Source organism: Numida meleagris, chromosome 9 (assembly GCF_002078875.1).
Source record: "Numida meleagris isolate 19003 breed g44 Domestic line chromosome 9, NumMel1.0, whole genome shotgun sequence".
NCBI lineage: Eukaryota > Metazoa > Chordata > Aves > Galliformes > Numididae > Numida > Numida meleagris.
Window position 1 is genome coordinate 17673145 of NC_034417.1, and position 21181 is coordinate 17694325.

Below are 21181 nucleotides of genomic sequence, written 5' to 3' on the forward strand. Positions count from 1 at the left end.
CGGGATTTTCACATGGAATCATAGAATCACCAAGGCTGGAAAAGACCTCCAAGATCATCCAGTCCAACCGTCCACCTATCACCAATAGTTCTCACTAGACCGTGTCCCTCAACACAACATCTAAACGTTCCTTGAACACCTCCAGGGTTGGTGACTCCACCACCTCCCTGGGCAGCCATTGCAGTGCCTGACCGCTCTTTCAGAACAGTAGTATTTCCTAATGTAACATAAGAAGAGTTTCAGCCCAGCACCTTCATCAACTCTTGCTAAAGAGATGACTGTCAATCAGACGGCACTTAGGGACATGGCTTAGCAGGCATGGTGCTTATGGGTTGATGGTTAAACTTGATGATCTTAGAGGTCTTTTCCAACCTCTCATTCTAAGACATGGCTATCCTCAAGCACAGCAACTGCTCAGGACACAGCATATCTTTTGCCAAGGCACTTGAACAGTTTAGAAAGAATCTAACATCTTGGCTAAAGAAATTCTGACACCCTGACATGTGTTGTAAACTGCAACAAAGAGAGAGATCAAGGCTCTGCGCCCAGGCCTTCACCTCAGGGCACAGAGACTGACTCAGTCATTCTGCATCCGGAGGAGAGCACAGCATTTAGCTGGTAGGTGCAAAGACGAATGGCCAACACGTAAAATCAAGGAATGTTTACATGAAGATTTATAGGCTGCATTGCACAATTTCTTGAGAAAGGGATGGGGATTTCTTGCTTGAAATGAACCTTCTGTGTCTACCCACTACTGAGCAGAGGTTAAGGGAAGGTTAAGGAAATGCCTTTGCAGCGGCCAGATTTCTGTTGTCAGATTAAAACAATCGGAGCACGCTTGAGAAGACCAGACTGTTCATGACCTTTGACAGCAGCAAGGCTCTTTTCCCAGCTCTCCCAGAAACATTCAGCTCTGAGGGACACTGTTGTTGTCGTCCCCAGGAAGGGAGAAATAACTGCAGAGGAGTCACGTAGCACGAGGAACTCCTGAGCCTGCTCCAGGTGCTCCGAGGATCGAGCAGAGAAAGCTGTGGGCAGCAGGACCAACACAAATCAAAGCAGCTTTTTGCACAGCCCGCAGTTAAGCTTACTGTCTCAGGATGCTGCAGGGTTTAAAACAAAGAGGTCTGGGCAAGCTCATGAAGAACACACTTACTGGGATGGTTACTTCAAAGGACTCACTGCAGTCCCCATGTCCCTATGTCTCCAACTGTCAGACACTGAGGGAGATATCCAAAGAAAGAACCGTGCCCTCCTTTCCCTGTTTCTAATGTACGTGCCTCTTGTGGCTGCTGTGGCTGCACACTGCAGCACCCAACACTCCATGCTCAGCCCACCTCCAGACTCGCTGCCATCTGCTCAATGCACAAGTCTTACCAAAGAGAGCTGGAATTACTGCAATTTTCTTCCCGCCCATACAGACACGAAAGGGATTTCCATCTGTAGTAGGATGACTATTAGCAGTGAGTAGAATCACCAAGGAGCAGGGAGAGCAGGAGCCTGTGCTTGTCCAGCAGATGGAAGCAGAGACCAAGGAGTGCCCACGGCCCCCCCAAGCTAGGGCCATGGCTGGGCACACCAAGCTGCACCCCAGCCCCATGCAAACACCAGCAAAAAGAGCTGGCTGCGCTGGCCAGGGCTTTGTTCCATTCAATTACACTTGCTATGCACATCACTCACACTGTAGATGCTTTCAGCCTAACATCCAGCCACAGCAGGACAACCTGGGGCAGGACAGGGGCAAGAAGGAGCCAGGTCCAACTGTGGGTTCAGGGACCTCATCGCCACACAGTACAGAGCCCTGGCCTCCTGCAGCACCAGCGCTGGGCTTGAGAACTACTGAGGCAGAAAATGGGCTAAATGTAAGCCAAGCCTGAGAGCTTCCAAAAGAGACACATAAGCTGGAGGCTCAGAGAAATGCAAGGTTCTTTAGAATGGCAGCTTTTGTTTAACAGCAGTTCCAGTCCAACAAAGCACTAAAATCCACAGTTGGTCATCAGACCCATCCATGGGAACACGCCAAGGGCTCGCTGCTCTGACAGCCTTAAGAGCAGCCGCAGCCACAGGGACCTGCGGCTCAACCATCCTGGTCCGAGGCAGCCAGAAGTTGGGTCTCAGCTTTGAAAACCCAGTGGGAAAACAGTTCAGATGCCAGGTCTGTTTGTCACTGACTGCTATTGAAATGATTTTCCAAAAGTAAAGAGTTCTGCTTGCTTTTCCAGTACTTCCTCAGCATGCACATGGATGAATGCCCTGTGCACCTCTGGCACGCTCTCTCCAGCTTTGCATTTCGCAGTGCAAGCCTTCGAGTCAAGATCCCCTTCAGCAGCATCCTTTAAAGCACATTTTTCTCTTGCTTTCTCAACAGGCCAGCTGGATAGGATGGAGCTCAGGTTAACTGCTATGAACTGGGTTTGGTTTGGTTTGAAGAGTTCCCAAGAACAGTACTCAGCTAACCAGGAAAACCTCTGCTCAGTACCATCTGACAAACATCAGAGAGCAAAAGCAACTTGAATTTTTGTCTCCACTGCCATTGAAATAATTTCAGGTCAAGAGGGAATGTTGTTAGAACCAAAGGAAAAGGGAGCTGCAGTTTCCAAGACATCTTTCACTGCCTGAACAAAACAGGTCACTGAACACATCTGCACCATGCCGTTTGTTCCGGAGTACTAAAAGCTTCCACAGTGCTGCTATTTAAAACTTGGGGTTTGAGATTCCTTTCCCAGCCCCCATCTTTGTTTTGTCTCTCCAAGCAGCAAGGCTGCTCTAGGCAAAAGCTCTGCACAGCCCAAGGCACAAGCCGTGAATTCCTAGAAAAGCTCACCGTCACCGCCGCCTTCGCAGACCTGTTGCTCTTCTGAATCAATTTTGCTGAATGAGCAGTGCTCTGGGCACTGGAAAACACTGAGATGAAGGCTCTGTTCCTGCACATTTTGCCACCCTGTGCCCGTGTTTGTGTCTGCACAGGGAGATGCAAGGATGCCATCCCAGCACAAGGGACGACACTTACTGACAATGCACAGAAATACTTCCAAGCATTCCCCCAGGTTTTCCTGTTTACGAGTGACTCGCTGCAGCCGATTTCTCAGCGTTTATGCATTTTTCCACCTTCCCATCACAAGTCAGCACGGTCAGGCTAAATTCGTGTGCTCCACTCCTTCATACCACCACTCTTAGGGGCACCTCTCAGTGCTTAACGCACACAGTCGGGTTCCGGGGAAGCAAAACACAGAGTGCAGCATCAGGTGCAGTGCAGAAATCAAACGGACGCAGCGAGGGGAGCACAGGAAACATGGAGACAGCAGCAGGGAACACGCCAGGCAGATCTCTGCACAAGCCGCCCAATAGAAGACACAATTCTGTACAGTCTCAAAGAGAAGGGAAAGTGAGCAGGGATGTGAAGGGAGGCACCACGCGGAGCTGCTCGGGACAAAGCACAAAATGTTTATTTGAAGTTTGAGCTTGAGTTATAACATACACAAGCGATCTCAGACTCACAAGAGTGCACGACTCAGCTCTGCCTCCAGCGCATCCATAATTCATCAGCCCTCTTCTCCCACCTCCCCGCTCTCGTTAGTGCAGAGTATCAGCTAAGAATTCAGGCAGAGCAACAGGAGGAAAACGGTTTCTGTTCAGCCAATTTGTGACGGTCGTTCGCAGTGACAAGAAGATGACTTCTGGTCGGGAACTAACACGTCTTCTCCTGCTTCCATAAACACCCTGCCTCGGCAAAACTGCTGGAGGTGAAACATGACTTGCGTGGCGACACATTCAGCTCTCAGCTGTCAGCAGTTCAAGATTTGGAGATACCCAACGATCAAGCAACAATCTTCTGCTCAGCGAACTTTCTCACCCTCTCCGGAGGAGGAGCATGAAACCTTATTCATCCCCGAGAGTCTCCTCCGGGAATAGATCCTAGCACTGAGCAGCTGTTCATTAGGGAAAGTCAATGCTGTCACCGCTGTTATTCTGCAGACAATAAAGGAGCAAATTACCCATTGCAAAGCACACACCTTCAAAAATGCAGGCGCTGTGTTTGCTGAGCATGTCCCACTCCCAGCTCTCAGCTCACAGACCTCCTGGATCATGCAGGGAGAGTGCTGACAGCAGTCATAGAAGAGAAAAACATCCTCCACACCCGCCTTCCTCCTCTGCTCACGCTGTCCTGGGAAGTTATCTGTGATTTATTTCTTCTTCTGGTCTAAACCCAGAACAGATTACCAGCGTGCAAAATCTCTAGGCAGGATGCTTGCCTAACCGTATACTGACACGCTGACATACCTGCTTTGGGGGCAATGTCAGTGATGTCAGGTCTCCAAGTTGAGCATGCAAACAAGAATTTCTTCTTTTGCAGCAGCCCTCACCTGAGCTCAGCAATGCACTGCTTCACAGCAAGGCAGCCAACTGAGGACCAGCCCCAGTGGCTTTCAGAATGGCTTCAGTACTGCTCCTCAGACACCCTAAAACTCAGGCTTCCCCAATCTGTCATGAGCCCAGTGCTACCTCCTCTCCACAAAAGCAGCTCTCGCAACCACCGCATCCTTTCCAAAAATTACTATTAGCTTCTCTTAGCCCCCTCCTGCCCTTTTGCTATTGCCAGTCCCTGTGGTTCTTTGAATCCAAGCTCTGTTTTCCTTAATTACTACAGCTGGAGATGAGTAACTTTTGCTTTCAATATGACAGGCTCAGGAGCTTTTAGATGTGCATCTCAGAGGCTCACAGGAACAACAAACTCCAGCACTAACCACACCTGAGTACTGAGACTGCAAAAGTCTTCCCCCTGCAATCTGGCAGCACCGATGCCCATAGCTTCTGTCGCTAGAAATGCTCATTTCTTCCCTTCTCAGGAGCTGCAGTGACACGAGTCCAACCTGGAAAAGCAGCTGAAAAGGAACCTGCTTCTTATGGCATAAGTGACACCGCGTTGGCCTAACTGCTTTTGTCCTGCCCAATAACGCAAATGAGCTCAGTAAATCGGGTTTGCATTGTCAAATCACCTCACATCTCAAAACATTTTGTAAACGGTTACGCATTTGTCACTGCAGAAATGTAATGGGAAAACTGACACAGAAGAATTTCTCTCTGCCTTTTGGAACAGGGACGGAGTCTGTCTTCCTCCTCAGCAAGTCAGTGCTGCAGTGCACATCACTTGTCACCTCTAAACATCATATAAAGAAACACACATAGATGATTAAAACACAGAAATTCAATCACTTTAGAGCTATTAAGAGACCTCCACACAGAGCCCTTGTGTCTCCAGCTATCACAAAGTCAGCTAACAGCTCCCAAAACACACAGCGCAGCCCACCTTCTAATGGTGGGAACAAAAACTGCTGCCTTAATGTCTACAAAAGCGAAGTGGAGAGTTTAATGACAAAATTAAACTTCTTTGACTTAAAATATATATATATTAATGAGTTTGAACAGGGAGTGTTCATTTACTCCCTTGACACAGTCCTCAGACACCGGATCAGCACCTGCCACAGCTCCCAAACTCTCTCCACGGAGCTGAGTGCAGCAGGAGGAGCTGCTCTAGGAGCTGCTTTTTGCTTGGCTTCAGAGAACCAGCCTGGGAAAGGCTTTCCCCAGCTCCTTGTGCCCTGCATGGAGCCGGAGAGCACACAGTGCCAGCCCAGGCAGGCAGAGGGGCCAGTAGGCACTCCTCCTTCATTCCCCTCAACTTCATATTGCTGAGAGGTTTCAGCCCAGAAACTGCTTGTAACCAGATGCCCAGGAGAGGCTGAGGAGTGGCAGGTTTCCAGGAACTGCCCAGCATCTTCAGGGGGCTCTCCCCCACCCAAACCAAGGATCATTCTGAGTACAGAGCTTTATACATCCGGGGGACGTTCAGCTCTGCCGCAAAGCAGCCGGAGCGTGCTTTGCCCACCACTCCTCCTCCTGTAAAGCTGTCAACATTGGCTCTCTGTTTGCGTACACGCAGTTGGAACTGCTCTTCATTACGCCAAGAAGGACTGGAGCCAGCCAGACTGCACGAGGAATTCCTGCTCGCTTCCCCAGCGAGCGCTTGGAAGCGCCCACGTTTCGCCGCTCCGCGCAGGAGCCAGGCAAAATAAACAGGAGCCGACAGTGCGGAGCGGCTGCTGCCCACCAGCACTGGGGTTCTTCTGCTTTTCTGCTGGAGGCCCCAGTTAGTCGAGGGGCTGGGGAGCCGGGGCTGTGCACCTGCATCTGCAGAAGCCTGAAGATACGTTGCGTAGAGCTTTGAGAGGCAGAAGGCAACAACCACAAATGTTCAAGCGTCATCGATAATGCCAGCACTGCAGATAAAAACTGTGATTTAATAAGCTTTTAACCAGCCTTGGCACCTTTTCATAGATCCTCACGCAAAACTCCTTGTCAGAAAGTCCCTCAGTGCACAGCAGGATTTAACCCCCAGGTCAGACGAGAGGACTGCAGAAGAAAGGAAAGCAGCAGCGGTGCCTCAAGGTATCTGAAGCCCTCTGCAGAAGGCAGAGCAGTCCCCAGCCCAGCTCCCTACCCTAACCTAGCCCACAATCCAAACAGCTTAACCCAAACAGCGCTGGGGCCCCAAGCCTGCCAGCCTCTGGGATTCAGCGGGAACGTTCCCACATTTCTTTAACCATCATAACTGATTATACCAGCTCTGCGTGTAATTAAAGTGTGACAGAGGGGCTTCAGAGCAGAGCACAGGACACAAAGGCTGTCCTGTAGCTCCTTTCACCACCTAACAGAGATGCTCACAAGTATGGTTAGTTAGCTGACGACTGCTTCGTGCTAGCAAAGCAGCCCGTCTCCACATTTCAGCTCTGTCTTCAGGCTTAGTGCACAGGCAAAAAACTTGCTTGTCTGCACCTGCCTGGCCAGAGCTGCAGGCAACATCACTCCTGGGTCGGAGGGGTCACCCCTGCACCGAGCACAAGGGAGAACACCTGTGGCAGAGCGCGGGGTGGACCCTTCACACACCCTGACACCAGCCAGCCCTCTCCCAGAGGGATTCTCCAGGCCAACATATCCGATTTCTAGGATGCCGCAAGAGAAACTTCCCAGAAAAACAAACGGTAAGGTAGGCAAAAAGATACTCTGCTACCTTTTCTGCAGAAAAGAGAGAGAGGCACGGTCAACAGAAGGCCTTCCTGGCTCATTCACACATTCAGAGCCCTGGAACGCCTCCTTTCTCAGTCAGCCCAGCTTGTGTCAGCGCCCGGAGCCATTTCACTCCACTGACTTCCTGCTCGTGCTCAGAGGCTGACATTTCACAGGGACTGACACCTATTTCATCAGATCTATTTGCAATTCAGATCTACTTGCAACATCGGATCTATTTGCAATTCATGTAATCTGTACCTCTAGCGACGGCAGAGAGGGAACAGGCTGGAGGCCCCGGGCTGTGCAGAAGGACGCAGCCTGCTTTCTTTGTCACCAAGGCTTGTGCTTTGTCCCACTCCTGCTGCCAGCCATGGGCACTCATGTTACCGTCATGCATAGCTTTGAAAAGAGAAATTACCTCGTGGTGGGGTCTCCTGATGCCAGGTATGCAGAATGCTTCCTACAAGCTATGCTTCAAACACACAACACACTGGGATCCTACAATAACACAGTCTGGCAGCAAATTATGACTGCCAACTTGGAAGGAAGAGCCAAAAGCAGATGGATGCATCTGCATTAACTCGGGACAATGCAAATCTGTTTTTCTAGGAAAAGTCTGGAAGGAAAGCTGGCTTTCTATGGGGAAAGATCATTAACGATATCCATATTTTGTGTCAAACGGCTTCAGTTGGACACTTGCTGGAGTGCTGCAGCGATCCCCAATCTGTCTCAGGCAATGCTTGAAGATACAGTGCTCAGTAACACCACCTGCCCCCCGATCCCATCCTTCCCTTCTGCTTTTCACTCTCATCCACAATTCATGCAGCATTACTCCTCAGCTGCACTGGACACAAGAGTTGGGCAAGAGCATCTCTTGCTGATGGGTCTCAGGACAGGGCCTTATGTCTGTCCCACACCTAAATAAACGGGACCACAAGCTTTGCTGTGTCTCTGGACACTCACAGTGCCCTCACTCGAGCTGTTAGGATGCTGTAAGCGCCACAGGGCACCGCTAGCAGCCAAGGCTCTGCAGTAACACAGGCAATTAATAATTAACAAGTGCCATCAGGAACCCAACCACATCCACCTTGCTGTCCCGCAGCCCTTTGCAAGCTGCTGACCTAATTATTGTCTCTATTCTTAGCTGCCTCCCAGGCTCAGCAGGCAGGTACAGCTGCTTCATGTGACCCGGGAGAGGCCAGGTGCGGTCCTGCAGTGCTGCTGTGATGTGCCACAGGGATCTGCTGGCACCAAAAGGCTCCCAGAGGAGAGCTGACTGCAGCATGCAGCTTAAACACTGCTTCGGCCAGAGCCTTAGCAAACACCAGCTCTTATGTCAAAAAGCCTCAGAAGTGCAGTACACGTGGATTATTAAGAGCTGCAGGTGGAGAACAGGGAGGATTGCAAACCACTCCCACATCCAGCTGGCCCCGATCTCTGGAGGCAGAGCTGCGTGTAAGGAGCAGAGCCAACTCCAAAAACTGCTGTGCGTGGGGGAGAGCAGTTTGCCCTCAGGACCTGGAAACAGCTCACCTATTCCCCACCTTACATCTCTTGTTCTGCTCGATTATCCTTGACACCTCTGTTGCCACTCACTTTGGTGCCAACCCCGGGTTTAGCTGTTCTGCTTAATAGGAGGTGAGGGCTCTGAGTTTTCTATCAAACCCTCTGTCACTGCGGGCTGCCGGAGCTGTCAGGAGCACGGCATATCATAGCCCTGCGGAACTTCACAGACAGCTGATCTGAAATTCCCCCTCCGGCTCCTGGGAACAGGCTGCTGACGCTCGAGCTATGGGAAGTTCTCCCTCAGCGATCTGCACGGTGTGATGCGTGCTGGCCCTGAACTGACCCCAGCCAAGGAAAGAGCTGGGTGTTTGGGTGGGTGCCTGCTAAGTGTCTGCACTAGCTCTTCACAAGTTTCACCAAAAATCTGTGGTCTCAGTCCCGCTCCATGTCTGCTTGAAGTCATCGGCAGTGCTAGGCTCGGTAAAAGGGAGACAGAATGAAAGTCTGCAGTTCATTTTAGGCGGAAGGTCACTTTTAGTTTATAGATTTATTTATTAAGCTAGAAGAGCAGTACATTTTCCCCTTCATCTTGCCATCCTCTGAATTCATACTTACTATGGTTGGCTTAGCATCATCTACCGCAAAGGAAGAACCAAGAGCATTTTTCACAATCCAGCAGATCCAGTACGTGAACAGCTTCAGCCACCTGCAGAAACCCGAGCTTGGAAATATGTGCAAACCAAGTCTTCATGGGTGAAAATTTGGGATGCCAAGTGCAGAGCAATTGCCTGCTCAAGTGCCAGAGGGAGAAGAAAATCAGGATGCTACACAAGAAAAGCGGCAGAGGACAACGCTCAGTGGAAGAGACAAGGAACAGGGACACAGCAGTTGCACGCTGGAGCTGGGATCCCCTCTTCTACAGAGGCAAAGCTCATCACTTGTTGGTTGAATCAACAACTCACAGTGAAGTGTTTGCTCTCTCCATGCTCCCCCTGCCCCGTGTTGCATGGCTCCCGCATCCCAAGCTGCGAGGGGAGCACAGCGCGTGTCGGCAGGGCCCAGGCTGAGAGCCAACCCGGCATCCCGCACGTCATTCACACATGCAGGGACTGAAAACCCACTTGTGGTAACAGCACGTCTGTTTCTGCGAGGTGGTGGCCAACTGCGAGTGCTGCTCACTTCATCACCACCTTCCTACTGAGCCCCAAAGCTGGTCCCATTCTCTAGCTGTGTTCTCCTACTGCCTTTGGGGCAGAAGCCACCCAGGTCCCAGCACCCAGAGCATGGCTCTCCCTTAACACCCATAAATAAGCCACTGCAATAGGAACACCAAAAGAACACAAAATGCAGAGGTGTTTCACAGCTGCCTCCAAGCTCTGTCCCTGATACCGTATTTCATACAAATACTTGACTGAAAAATACATTTCCTGGGACACTGCTGCAGCAAGCTGCTACAACTGTCAACGTAAATGATGTTCTGCCAATGGCAATCTCGTGGTGTCATCTCTAATAACATAGTACTAAATCCCAGCTCGGGGAGGACGTGCTCATCTACTGGAAGACTCCTCGGGGGCCCGCTCACTCCAGCCCCCAGCCCTGCTGCATCCACACGTGCAGATCTGTACTCCCCATTGCTGTGTTTATTCTGGTGAAGGCACAGGATCACGTGGGGCATGGTTGTGTGACCACCAGGACAACACTGCTGCACTGGTGTTTTGTCAGTGTCACAGGAAGGTTGCTGGGCATTCTGATTCTAGCTAGCCTGGTCTCATGCAAAGCTTTTTACCCAAGGATCAGCATGACGTGTGATTTGACGTTGCAGATCTGGTTACTCTGCACGTGCAAATCAAGAATAGGGTGCACGAGGACACAAGAAAAAAAAACATACCCCACCAGGTACACATCAACATCCTCTCCTCCGCAGGTGCAGCTGGACGTGCAACACACCTGAGCAGGCAGATCTCCAGCACCATGTGCCCACACTGACACGTTATTTTAAGAGAGCAGCTCCAAGCCTATTACTTTAATTTCTGCCACCAGAAGTACAGATAAAGAGTTAAGGAACTCCTTAACTCTTCTCTGTGGCACACTGTCGGAAAGCAGTGGAGATGCCAAGAGCCCTATCTTGCAGGATCACGCTTTGTTCACTCTTCTGCAGTGACCAATGTATCACTGCAGAGAAAAACACTGAAATCTCCAGAATGGAACCGTGGGGTCAGGATCTCAAAACAGATAGCTTTGTTTTAAGCTCCTGTACTTTTCCCAGCCCGGAGCTCTGTTATGATCCGAAGCTGCTAAGATGTCTACCTTTCTGTAGGCATGCAGGCCACACCACAACAGATGAGGGGCCAAGAGATGGCACAAGGAGCAAGCACTGTGCATGGCACGGAGGGGAAAAAAGGAGCGACAGGCAAAGCAATGCAGACCACACATCATGATGCCCAAACCTTTCTGCTGCTCTTCCTTAAGATAGAAGCACCCGAGGGGTGAAGGGCCAGCACTGCCAGATGTGCTCGGTGCTTCATGTGCTGGGAGCAGCGGAGATCCAAGGGGAAAATCCAAGTTATCCCTCTGCTCCTGTTCCTACAGCGGGCTCTGTTTCAGGGCTGCATGACCGAGTCCGGCTCTCCGGCTGCTCACAACACCACTTCCCCAGGGAACGTCTGGAAATTTGCACCATGAAGTCTGCACAGCCCAAACATCTGCAGGGCTCGCAGCCCGCCGTGCTCTGCCCTGCCTCTGCACGGCCACTGACACACAATGCAGCCTTCAGCACGTGATGGGGAAGGCACACGACCAAGGGAAATCACACTTTGGGGAGGTTTTAGAGGGGTTTTAGTGTGATAGAAGGGGGTCTTGCTAACTGCTGTCTCTCCTGTGGAAAGGCCTTTGATAAAGGAGATGGAACAACTCCCATCCATCGTATCCGGAACTATGTGGATGAGGAGGGACAGAAAGAACAACTGGGCAGAAGAGCTACAGGGAAACAGATTCTTTTGCTACTTACAGCCAGCTCAGCCCCACAATGCCTAGCAGAAGTAGAGGCATGAGCAGGAGCTCCCAGGCCTGAGACCTGCCCGCCCAGTGCCAGTGGAAGCGTTTGCATTAAACCAGCACAGCCCCAGAGCCCATTTGGAGCACACACACTGGGTCATCGCCACATGGCACGGTTACATTGCTCCTACCAGCAGACATGGAATAGCTTGGCCTCTGAAATGCCTGAACAAGCAACTCAAGCAATACTCAATAGCTGTATCTTGAGCTTCTTTTCTTTTCATTCTCCCACACCCCTTCCCCGATCTCCTCCAAGCAAAGGATTTCTGCCTTACCGGTTTGCTCCAACTACTACCAGCTGCTTCTGCACAGGGAGTAAAAAACTCCTCAAGCCAGTTCAGGCATCCAAAAATGTGCCTCTGATGGGGACGTGCTGAAACTAAAAAGGATCAATACCACGCCAGTCACTGCGGGAGGAGCGTGCGGCCTGCACAGGTCACTACAGTTTCCCATCTGTCTCGGAGATACTTTTCCCCAATTATAAAAATCCCCAGAGATTTAACAGGCATGTTTTTCATCACTATCAGCTCAATCTGGTGAAAAACTCAACCTCGCATATTTGTTTTTGCAGCCAGCGGGTGGTGTAGTGCTGCAGAAGCGAGATTTGGGCGAGAACTCCAGGCAGAAATCTGCTCGGCCGGCTGCTGCTCCAGAAGGAACGCTTCCCATTTAACCTCTTCCCTTGCCTCCATTTGCAAAGCAGATTAAACATTGCAGAGTACAAGATACAATTATGCAGAACAAGTTATGATGCCAAGGACAGCATATTCACCTTTGTAGCTTGATCAATATTACTTATCAATATCAAACCAGACCCAATGGCAGAGCTGTCTCTGGAATGTAGAACTGCCCATAGCAAGCGCTCTCCTTGCCTCTGAGCTTCATTAAACACACAGAGGATCTGGCAGGGGCTGACAATTAGATACAGAGCATTCAGCTGCTCATGAATTCTCTGCAGATTCCACATAGATTACCTCCATGACACAATCCATTGATCAGAGGTGTATTCTCAGGCTCCACAGTTAATTACACTCCCTGCTGATGGATGAACAGCAAAGCCATCTCTGTGAAAATACACTGGTAGCAGAATGCCAAGCAAAAAACATCCCAAAACAAAGACAAAAGGAGCTGGGAAGCATTTCAGAGCTCTCAAGGTGAAATCTGCCAAATGAACTCGCTGGGTTCAGTGTGAGCAGCAGACCAATGTGGCAGAGGAACACCGTCCTGAGAGCAGGGACAGCTCAGCCAGACCTGGTGATCTCACCTGCTTGCAGGATGGGGATTATACAACACTGGGAAAAATGCTGGGTCTGGAGACCCCCTGCATGAAGGCTCTCAGCTCCCTTCCCCTGCCCAGACTTGCCCACCACGCTCCTGGTTTACACAGAAAAATGCACACGGAGGCTGAGGCCCAGATCAGGAGGCGAAGGACAACTCGCATGCAAAGCCCTGCTCAGTCTGTGTCACCAGCAGAAATCCCAGATGAAGATGCTCTCAAATGACACAGAGATCTCTGGAGCCTCCCCACAGCTTGGCAGTAAGCCAGCCACAGGGACACAGCGCTAGCTGGGTGTCAGTGTGCTGCTCCTCTGGGCCCCGCCTGCTATGCAATCTGTGGTAGACACAGCCCTGCTAACTCTTCCATCCTCTGACTGCTTTTGTTAGATTGTGCATCTTCCTCTACCCACGTCAGCTTTTGCTCATCTTCCACCTTGCCATCATGCACGACTTCTCAGCACACGCACGGAATCATCATAGAAAGATTTGGGTTGGAAGGGACCTGAAAGATCACGTGCCCAGACCAACCCGCCCCTGCCAGCACCTTACCTTTCAGGACACTGAGCACTGCATCGTTGCTGTAGCGCTTCCGAGCAGCATTGCTGGCCACGCAGTGGTACACCCCAGCATCGCTCTCCTGCACGTCAACAATTTGGAGGACACCATTCGGAAGAGTTATAAACCTGAGTGAACAAAAGGAAGAGCGTGAGACAGGATATGCCTTGCCTGAGCTATTCATCAGCTCAAAGCCCTTTTATCCCTGTTTTTTTCTCCTGCAGGGGTATCACTTGCAGGTCCTGGTAACCGCAGCAGAGTGGGACCGAGCCATCCTAGTGGGTGAAAGAATGGGTGGTTCTTAAAAAGCAGCAGCTACAGACCCATCCACGGCGCTGGAGCCTTCACAACATAGGATCAGCTTCTGGGAGACCAGGGCTTTGCTGATAATAACCAGCTGCATAGCAGAAAATAACATACACACACATTCCTGCCTACAGATTTGTAGACGTCTAAGTGTACCAGTGCCTTTGCACACAGAGCCTGCTGTGAACAGCCTCACTACTTGGTTTTCACAAAAGGTTGGTAGCCAGAGGAATAAAAACACTGCAGAGAATCCTTTTCCTGCTGCACCTCATGTACACAAACAGACCAGCTGACACACAGATGCACCTTCATGGCCCAAAGCAGCCAGGACAATGCTCCTGCAGTGAGCAGCTGCCTGAAACTGCACCATTCCTGGGTTGTGGTGATTACTTTTGTTCTCCCAAGAGCTCCTGGCTTTCACGAGCTGGCAAACTTACACCCAAGCATTCAGCATCTCCCATTTGCCCATGGGGTGCTACTGGGGAACACCTCCAAGGAGTGTAATGGCTACATGGCTCACAACATGAACACAAGCCTTGCTGCATTATACTGAACAAAGCAGATGATTAGCAATTAGCATAGAAGTAGGAGCTGGCTGTCAGCATCTCCATTTTCTGCCTGGATTCCTAGATGGCAGCCTCTTTATTCTTGAATGCAAGGCGCAAAGCCTACGTGATCCTTTTTAATTATATATGAGATCCATTTTTAATTGCAAACCTCTATAAACAGAGCTGCCGAGCTTTGACAGGCAGCTCTGGGTTATCAGTCTTCATTATGATGAGGACACATTCAAAGGCAATTGCTAAGGAGAGAGACAGCAGCTATTCCACAGCAACAGTTATAGCCAGCCCTTCCATCCATGAAGATCCCTGAAAGTAGCCCTGATATTAGTAAATGCGGTTCTCTAGGTGCTGAGCCCAGCTGGAAGGCCAGGAGCACAGAATCAAAACGACCTTAAAAGATGATCCACCCCAAGTTCAAGCCATGGTCACCAACAGCAGCTCACCCATTCCTGCAAGGTCTTCAATCTTCAGCAATGGAAATGCCATCTCTGCCCCAAGCAGTCTGTTCCAGAGATGAATATCCCCAGCGCAAGTCTAGTGTGCAGCCTGGACCTCAGCTGCTGCAGTCTGAGCTCTTCACTTCTTGTCCTCTGCACAGCAGCTGTAGAAGACCTAACAGCTCCTCCCGTGACCATTCCATCACTACATGCAAGATGTAGTAAGAATACAGCCTTGCTGCAGCTTCCCATGTAAGCAAGGGCAACTGCCCCAGACCCTTAAAGCCTAAAGCCATGCTTGTGCAGTTTAGAAGATACTTTTCTCAGGACCAAGCTCCACAGATCCTAGAGGAGGTGGTACCCTGAAAATCCGTATCAGGATGCCTCACTGGGACACAAGAGGAAGAAGACAAATATTTGCCTCCTCTCAGCACTGGAGGGAAAGCTTCCCGCTGCGATAGTGTTTATTTTCGTCGTGCATCTGCTCTTTGAGTCCGTAATTAATATCAACATATTTCAAGCACTACGCAAAGCAACTCGCAGCCACAAGAAAGAGACTCCAATTCTGTATCACGGAATCACGGAGGCTGGGAGGACCTCTGGAAAACCATCTACAGCCTTCTTCCTCTGGGGTAAGGCTCAGCTAGACCAGGCTGCTCAGGGCAATGGCCAGGAAGGTTCTGAGCATCTCTGAGGATGGAGACTCCACAGCCCCCCTGGGCAACCTCTTCCACGCTTGACCACCCTCGCAGAGAAGAATTTTTATCTTACATTTAAATAGAACTTCCCAAATTTCAGTTCCTGCCCTCTTGCTTCTTCCACTGGCTCCTCAATCCTTCCTCCTCGAGTCAGGTATTTACACACATGGATGAGATCCTTGCCAGCCAGTCATTCCCCAGCCCATTCTGGGGACAATTCCCTGTATTGAAGCCTCTTACATTCCTGAGAACCCATTTCTCCAGCCTGCCCCAGTCCCTCTGTATGGCAGCCCAGCATGCATCAGCCACTTCTCTCTGGTTTCTATCACCTGGAACTTGCTGAGGGTGAGCTCTGTCCCACCATACAGGTAATTAATGAAAATGTGAAACACAAAATACCCAGAAATGACTATTCTACAAGTTTCTGAAGCTTCTTCAAGCTCTTTGTGATCCTCCAGCTGCGCTGTGCATATAGCAGAGAATATTCTAGCATTAACAGCCCAGTTCCTTTCTTACCTTCTCCCCAGTACACCGCTGCCAGATACTGACTGCAGATTATGTGATCTGAGGTACACGTTTATGTGCAAACCCCTAAAGATCTCCAGTTTTTAGCAAGTATTCATCTTGGCTCTACAGAAAACAATCAGCAATTTGGAGCCCGGTGTGAAACAGCCAGACGTAAAACAGAGAAGAGACTATGCCAAAAGCTGTAGCACACATCCCAAAGCAACTGCAGTCCAGAGAAATCCTGCAAGCCACCCCTCAGCAGCTGCTGCAGATTTAAGACTTTTCTTTTTTTTTGAAAGTACTTCAGAGCCAGAATTGCAAAATAATTCTGCCTTACTCCTATGCAGAAATTGGATTCTGTCCTGAACTTCAGCAGGGTGGGAAAGGTGTTTCGAAAACATCCCTAAACAACCCAAAAAGCAAAGAGGTGCTGAAACATTTTTTTTAAGCTCAGCTTTCAACACCTTCAAGGTGACACCACGCTAGAACCTGCGCCCAAGACTGACATGAGAGGAGAAAAAACAAAAAAAAAGAGGTAAAAAAAAAAAAGCTATGATCAGTTTTATCAGTTTAATGTCATTGTTCTATCTGTCATAAAAGAAACCATAAGCACCAGTGTAAGAGCATTATCTGAAAGGCTGCATCTACAGCCCCAGGGCCTGATTTTTATGTACATCTAGCGGTGCCGTTTCAGAATGTGAAGTGCACCCTGATGCCTACCTACCCCAATGATTGCATTTTCACAGGCTCATCAGATGTGTGCACAGGAGGGAGTCCCCAGTAATCAGAGGCTGGCCCGAGACCTGGTCCTTGGGCACGGTGGGGTAAGGATAACAGGGCTGGTTGGCAGCCAGTGTTTCCTGGAATTCGCTTAATTCCTTCCAAAGCCGGTTATATTAAATCCAACCACAACAACGAGACAACAACAACAAAGCAAATCCTTCTGAAAAAGCGTATTAGCTAAAACATGATTTAAAAAGCAAGATCTGCAGCTAGAGATTACGCTCTGGTTTTTACAAGGAAAACAATTTTCAGGCTGCCTGTGTTGAAAGCAATCTCCGAGCAAGTAATTTCACAACATCCATCCAGCTGTCTCATTAAAAAGCCATTGCCCTATCTATGGCACACTTCCTTCTGCCATCCCTTCTTTCGTTTTGTTTTTTTTTTTACTTTGCTTTTTTATTAATTAATTTTTGTCTCATTACAAAGCAACAGCTTTGTATGAACCCTAGAACCCTTACATGGCACACTTCAGGCTCAAGGATGTAACAGAGACCATTTTTGTTGAAAAATTAGCCCTAAATCTCACATCCCCATCTCCTTTCCATCCTCTTTCCCACTCTTGGCTTAACTTTCCTGGGAGAAACACCTCCTTCTCCAGAACAGAAATGAGTTTTTAGTAACTAAAGGACAACACGGTCACTGATCCCGTGCAGGGCCGACGTCTACAGATCAGCTATTACCTGACTTATGATTTATTCCTTTCCCTTGCCTGTAACTGACTTTCATTACTAAAATTGACTTTCGTGCTGCAGGACTTTTTACCTTTTCCCCTAAAAACAAAATTCAGGGTCTTTTACTAGATGACCCCCACACATAGGAATAAAATAAAGATCACCCAGGTCACTGAGCACACACAGAGCTCTAGAGGAATCATTAGCACCGAGACAAATCTGAGTGGGAGGACAGCAAAGAAAATGACTGGCTCTAAAATCACTACTAGAACTACAGAAAAATGACATCAGGGTTCTATCATGTACACTCAGCCCCCAGCACCGTACCCTACAGTCAGCTGGGGAAACATTCCTGAAGCCAGGATCCAATGCCCTGAAAGGTTTCCATCTCACTGAACGTTGCACAAGACTTGATCCAGGCAGCCCCTACTGCAGTGCTCTGCTCCACACACACATGGGCTTTTACAGGGTGCAGGATCTGTGCTTTGAGAACTGCCATGATCTCAAGTTTCCCCACTCACATTTACACAGTCTGCTCTTCAGCACGCTTGTTTATTTCCCTTTAGCTGTCTGGATGAGGAGTAAGTGGCTGATAAAAACCATGCTGAAATTGTGCATCCTTGCGTGCAGACCTTCCAGACCACTAGAGAATAGAGGCACAGGTCTCATTTAATTACTTTGCTCATTAGCCCATTTCTACCCAATTTCATTTCTACAAAACTATTACAGACTGAGCGCTTGGTCTGTCGTGGTAAAGGCTCCGGAAGAAGAGAGAAGTAACAAAAAAGGGAATGGTTTTGTTCTTATTGCTATTTTGGGCTGTTTGTTTGGTTTTTTTTCCTGGTTAATTGGATGATCTTTGGGGGAAAGACTTATTTTATTTTTGTGTTTTACCAACTCCCTTGCATGGGTCCCTCCAGCAAGTGCTGCTCTTACAGCACTTAGTTTTCAGGCTGAAAACTGATCCATACCATTTCTCTCCCCATTCTACCTTTTTCTGAAGGACTTTCACATCCTAAGTGGTCAGGCTTGGGATTTTTTTTTTTTTTTCTTTTTTCTTCAAATAAATGGGAAAACAATCAGGGCATCACCTGGGTTCTTCTGGAACAGCTTCGTGATCCTTCTCCCACGTGATGACAGGGGAAGGCAAGCCTTCGATCCGGCACTCAAACCGAGCCATGCCATTTTCTTCCACTGTCTGTGACTCTGGCTGCTGGAAGAAGCGTGCCAAGGCTGGGAAAAGAAGTAAGGAAGGCAAGTTAGTAACTCGAGTTCCTACCGAGAAACGCAAACCTGGTATGATGCACGCATTAAGAAAAGGCTGTACACTATAAACGAGCCTGAACTGCAATTCCTCCCTTTCCCATGCCCTACAAGCTCCAAGAACAGTAACAGAAATGTTTCAACCTGCAAATTTGCTTCCCTCCTCGTTTTATCCTTGAAGGCAACAGCGTGAGAGAAGACAGGCAACTAACTGGTTTTGCCAGTTGCTCTTCTAAATCGCTTCCTTTGCCTGTTCATTTACTCCATTGGGAAACAACACACAGAACAACAAAGAGAAGAGGGGAAAATGCCACAATTCTGAGAAGCCCGGGTTCCCACTTACCTTGTGGCACACACATAGCCCAGATTAAGAAAAGGCAACAGGAAGAGCAATGCCAGATGTCAGCTTTCTTGACCAAAACAACTGCCCACAGGTTGGCAGTGCTGGAGCCATACATGCATATACCTTATTGTGGTGTTAGCACGTACAAATTTTGGAAATAAAATGCTTTTATATGTCGTTTTTTAACCTCAGCACATTCTCAGCTGTCATTAGAACTTTCTCTCACTTAAATAGTTATCACATGTTTAAAGCAACTCATTGCTCACTGCAGCAGTTGCAGACCGAATTCTCGCACCAGCTGAATGCCAAGTGGAGTTTTTCAATTCACTAAATGACAATGAAAAACCTCTTCCTGGAAAAGTTTGAAAAATAAATTAACGTAAGGCCTCAATTCAGGCAACTGCTTTAGTATTTTCAAATATACTCCGCAGAGCACCTGAACACAGAGTGATTTCCAAGAATGGCGTGATCTTTTAAGCTCACGTTAATGTATTTTGCTGAACCCAAGAGTTTAAAAGAAAATCCATCAAACGCGAGCGCACTTTCAGGTTGGCACCATCAAAACAACCTCCTCCTGGTATCCTTAATGCTCTTTCCCGTTACACTCTCTTCATCCTATGAGTGTAAATGAGAGCACTTTGTCCGTCTCCAAAGGCTCAACATGCCTGGAAACGGCACGAGGGGACGCGGGAACCCCTCTAAAAAGATTAGATCTGTCAGCATCTCTGTTCCCTCTGCTTCAAGTCAGGTCACCTGTTTCTCTTCCATTCATTCTTATGTGGCATAGTCTAAGCTGATACAATGGAGTCCCAAATTTTCCAGCAGCTTTAGATGAGCTTCCAGAGACCAGAAAACTTATGTGCAAACCATGGGCTACAAACAGCAACGCCACTGCTAACAGCAGCAAAAAGGCTCATAAGTTGCAGCAGGCAGCTCCTCACTCTTTGCTCTCCCCTGTGCCAGCATGCAGGAGCATTTTATGCAGTTTGCTAAGAGATGCAGGGTGTTCAGCAAGCCAGGCTCACCCTGCACATTTTGCCATGAAGGGCAAAGGGGTACAAAAGGGAGCAGCGCTTTCTGGGCTCCTGGGGTTACCCAGAGCAGCAACCTGTCCCAAAGCAAAGGACTGCTGGCTACCCCTCCCCATCCCCTGCCAGACCTGTGTCTGCAAGCTTGAAATGCACTGCTGAGAACCAAACCCTGCCCCACAGCTCAAGCTGGCCCCATGATTGCTGTGCCGGGCTCCAGCACAGCTCTTCAAAAACAAAGAGCCAAGACACGCACCCATGACAGATTTCTCATTACTGTGTGGAGGAGTGTGATTAAACAGTGACCCTGATTAGGGAGTGCAGCATCCTGAAAGCCTGCAAGGGCTGAGAGCTCAGTGGCTGCAGCGCATGGGGCAAACCTTCACTTGCCTGCTGGTGCCTCTTCCCAATAGCTCTCAGGGTGGGACTGGGAGGCTGGGCAGCTCTGTCATCATCCTGGTACAGGATATCAGGAGAGGGATTGCTGAGGACATCCTGGGAAGGAAAACCACCTCAGGAAGCTTTAAGAGGAGCAGCTGGCAAAGTCATGCACTGCCTGGTGAAGGACAGAACAGCAACGACCTTTGTGCACAGAAGGCAACACCAAGCCAAGGTAAAAGAAGTGGAAAGGTTTGTTTGATGCAGGGCTGTGCGAGAACCCCAGATCTCAGCACCAGTGGAATTCAGGCAGAGACAGCCTTCCTGGCCAGCTTCACTACTACTCCACAAGCACCCCCTGCAGCAGCTCAGAGCCATGACCACGGCACGGTGTCATCCTTCGTGTTCCTTTTCTGTCATCCCAAGGGGTGCCCAGGTGGAGAGCAGGAGGCAGCACGTGCCTGGCACCTACAGAGCAGCACAGCCTGGGCTCGGAGCTGTTCTGCAAGTTCACCCTAGGAGTATTCAGCAAGGTCCATCCTCCTCCCGTAAACATTCTGGCGGAAAAAAACTAGCTGCAGAAGTTCTGCAAAGCAATAGGAGGGAAGCATGGAAGGAAAATGCCAGGACTGAAAAGGGAAACAAAGCAGATGGATACAACTCAACGTTATTTTCAACTCCTCAGCTAGGATTTAGCTTGCAAAGCCATGCCATGCCACAGAACAACTCCCAGCCCTGTTGTG

At 49.3% G+C, this 21181-nt stretch overlaps 1 protein-coding gene across 4 annotated transcripts in view; it reads right to left on the reverse strand.

Moving 5' to 3' along the window:
• The window catches only part of IGDCC4 (immunoglobulin superfamily DCC subclass member 4), an 85293-nt gene that overhangs the window by 26988 nt on the left and 37124 nt on the right, over positions 1-21181 (reverse strand). For all 4 annotated transcript variants that reach the window (XM_021407564.1, XM_021407566.1, XM_021407563.1 and 1 more), the window contains 2 exons: positions 18518-18659; positions 13456-13589 (listed from right to left, as the gene is read on the reverse strand). In XM_021407564.1, the coding sequence (XP_021263239.1) occupies positions 13456-13589; positions 18518-18659 (276 nt within the window). The remainder of the gene's footprint in view (positions 1-13455; positions 13590-18517; positions 18660-21181) is intronic.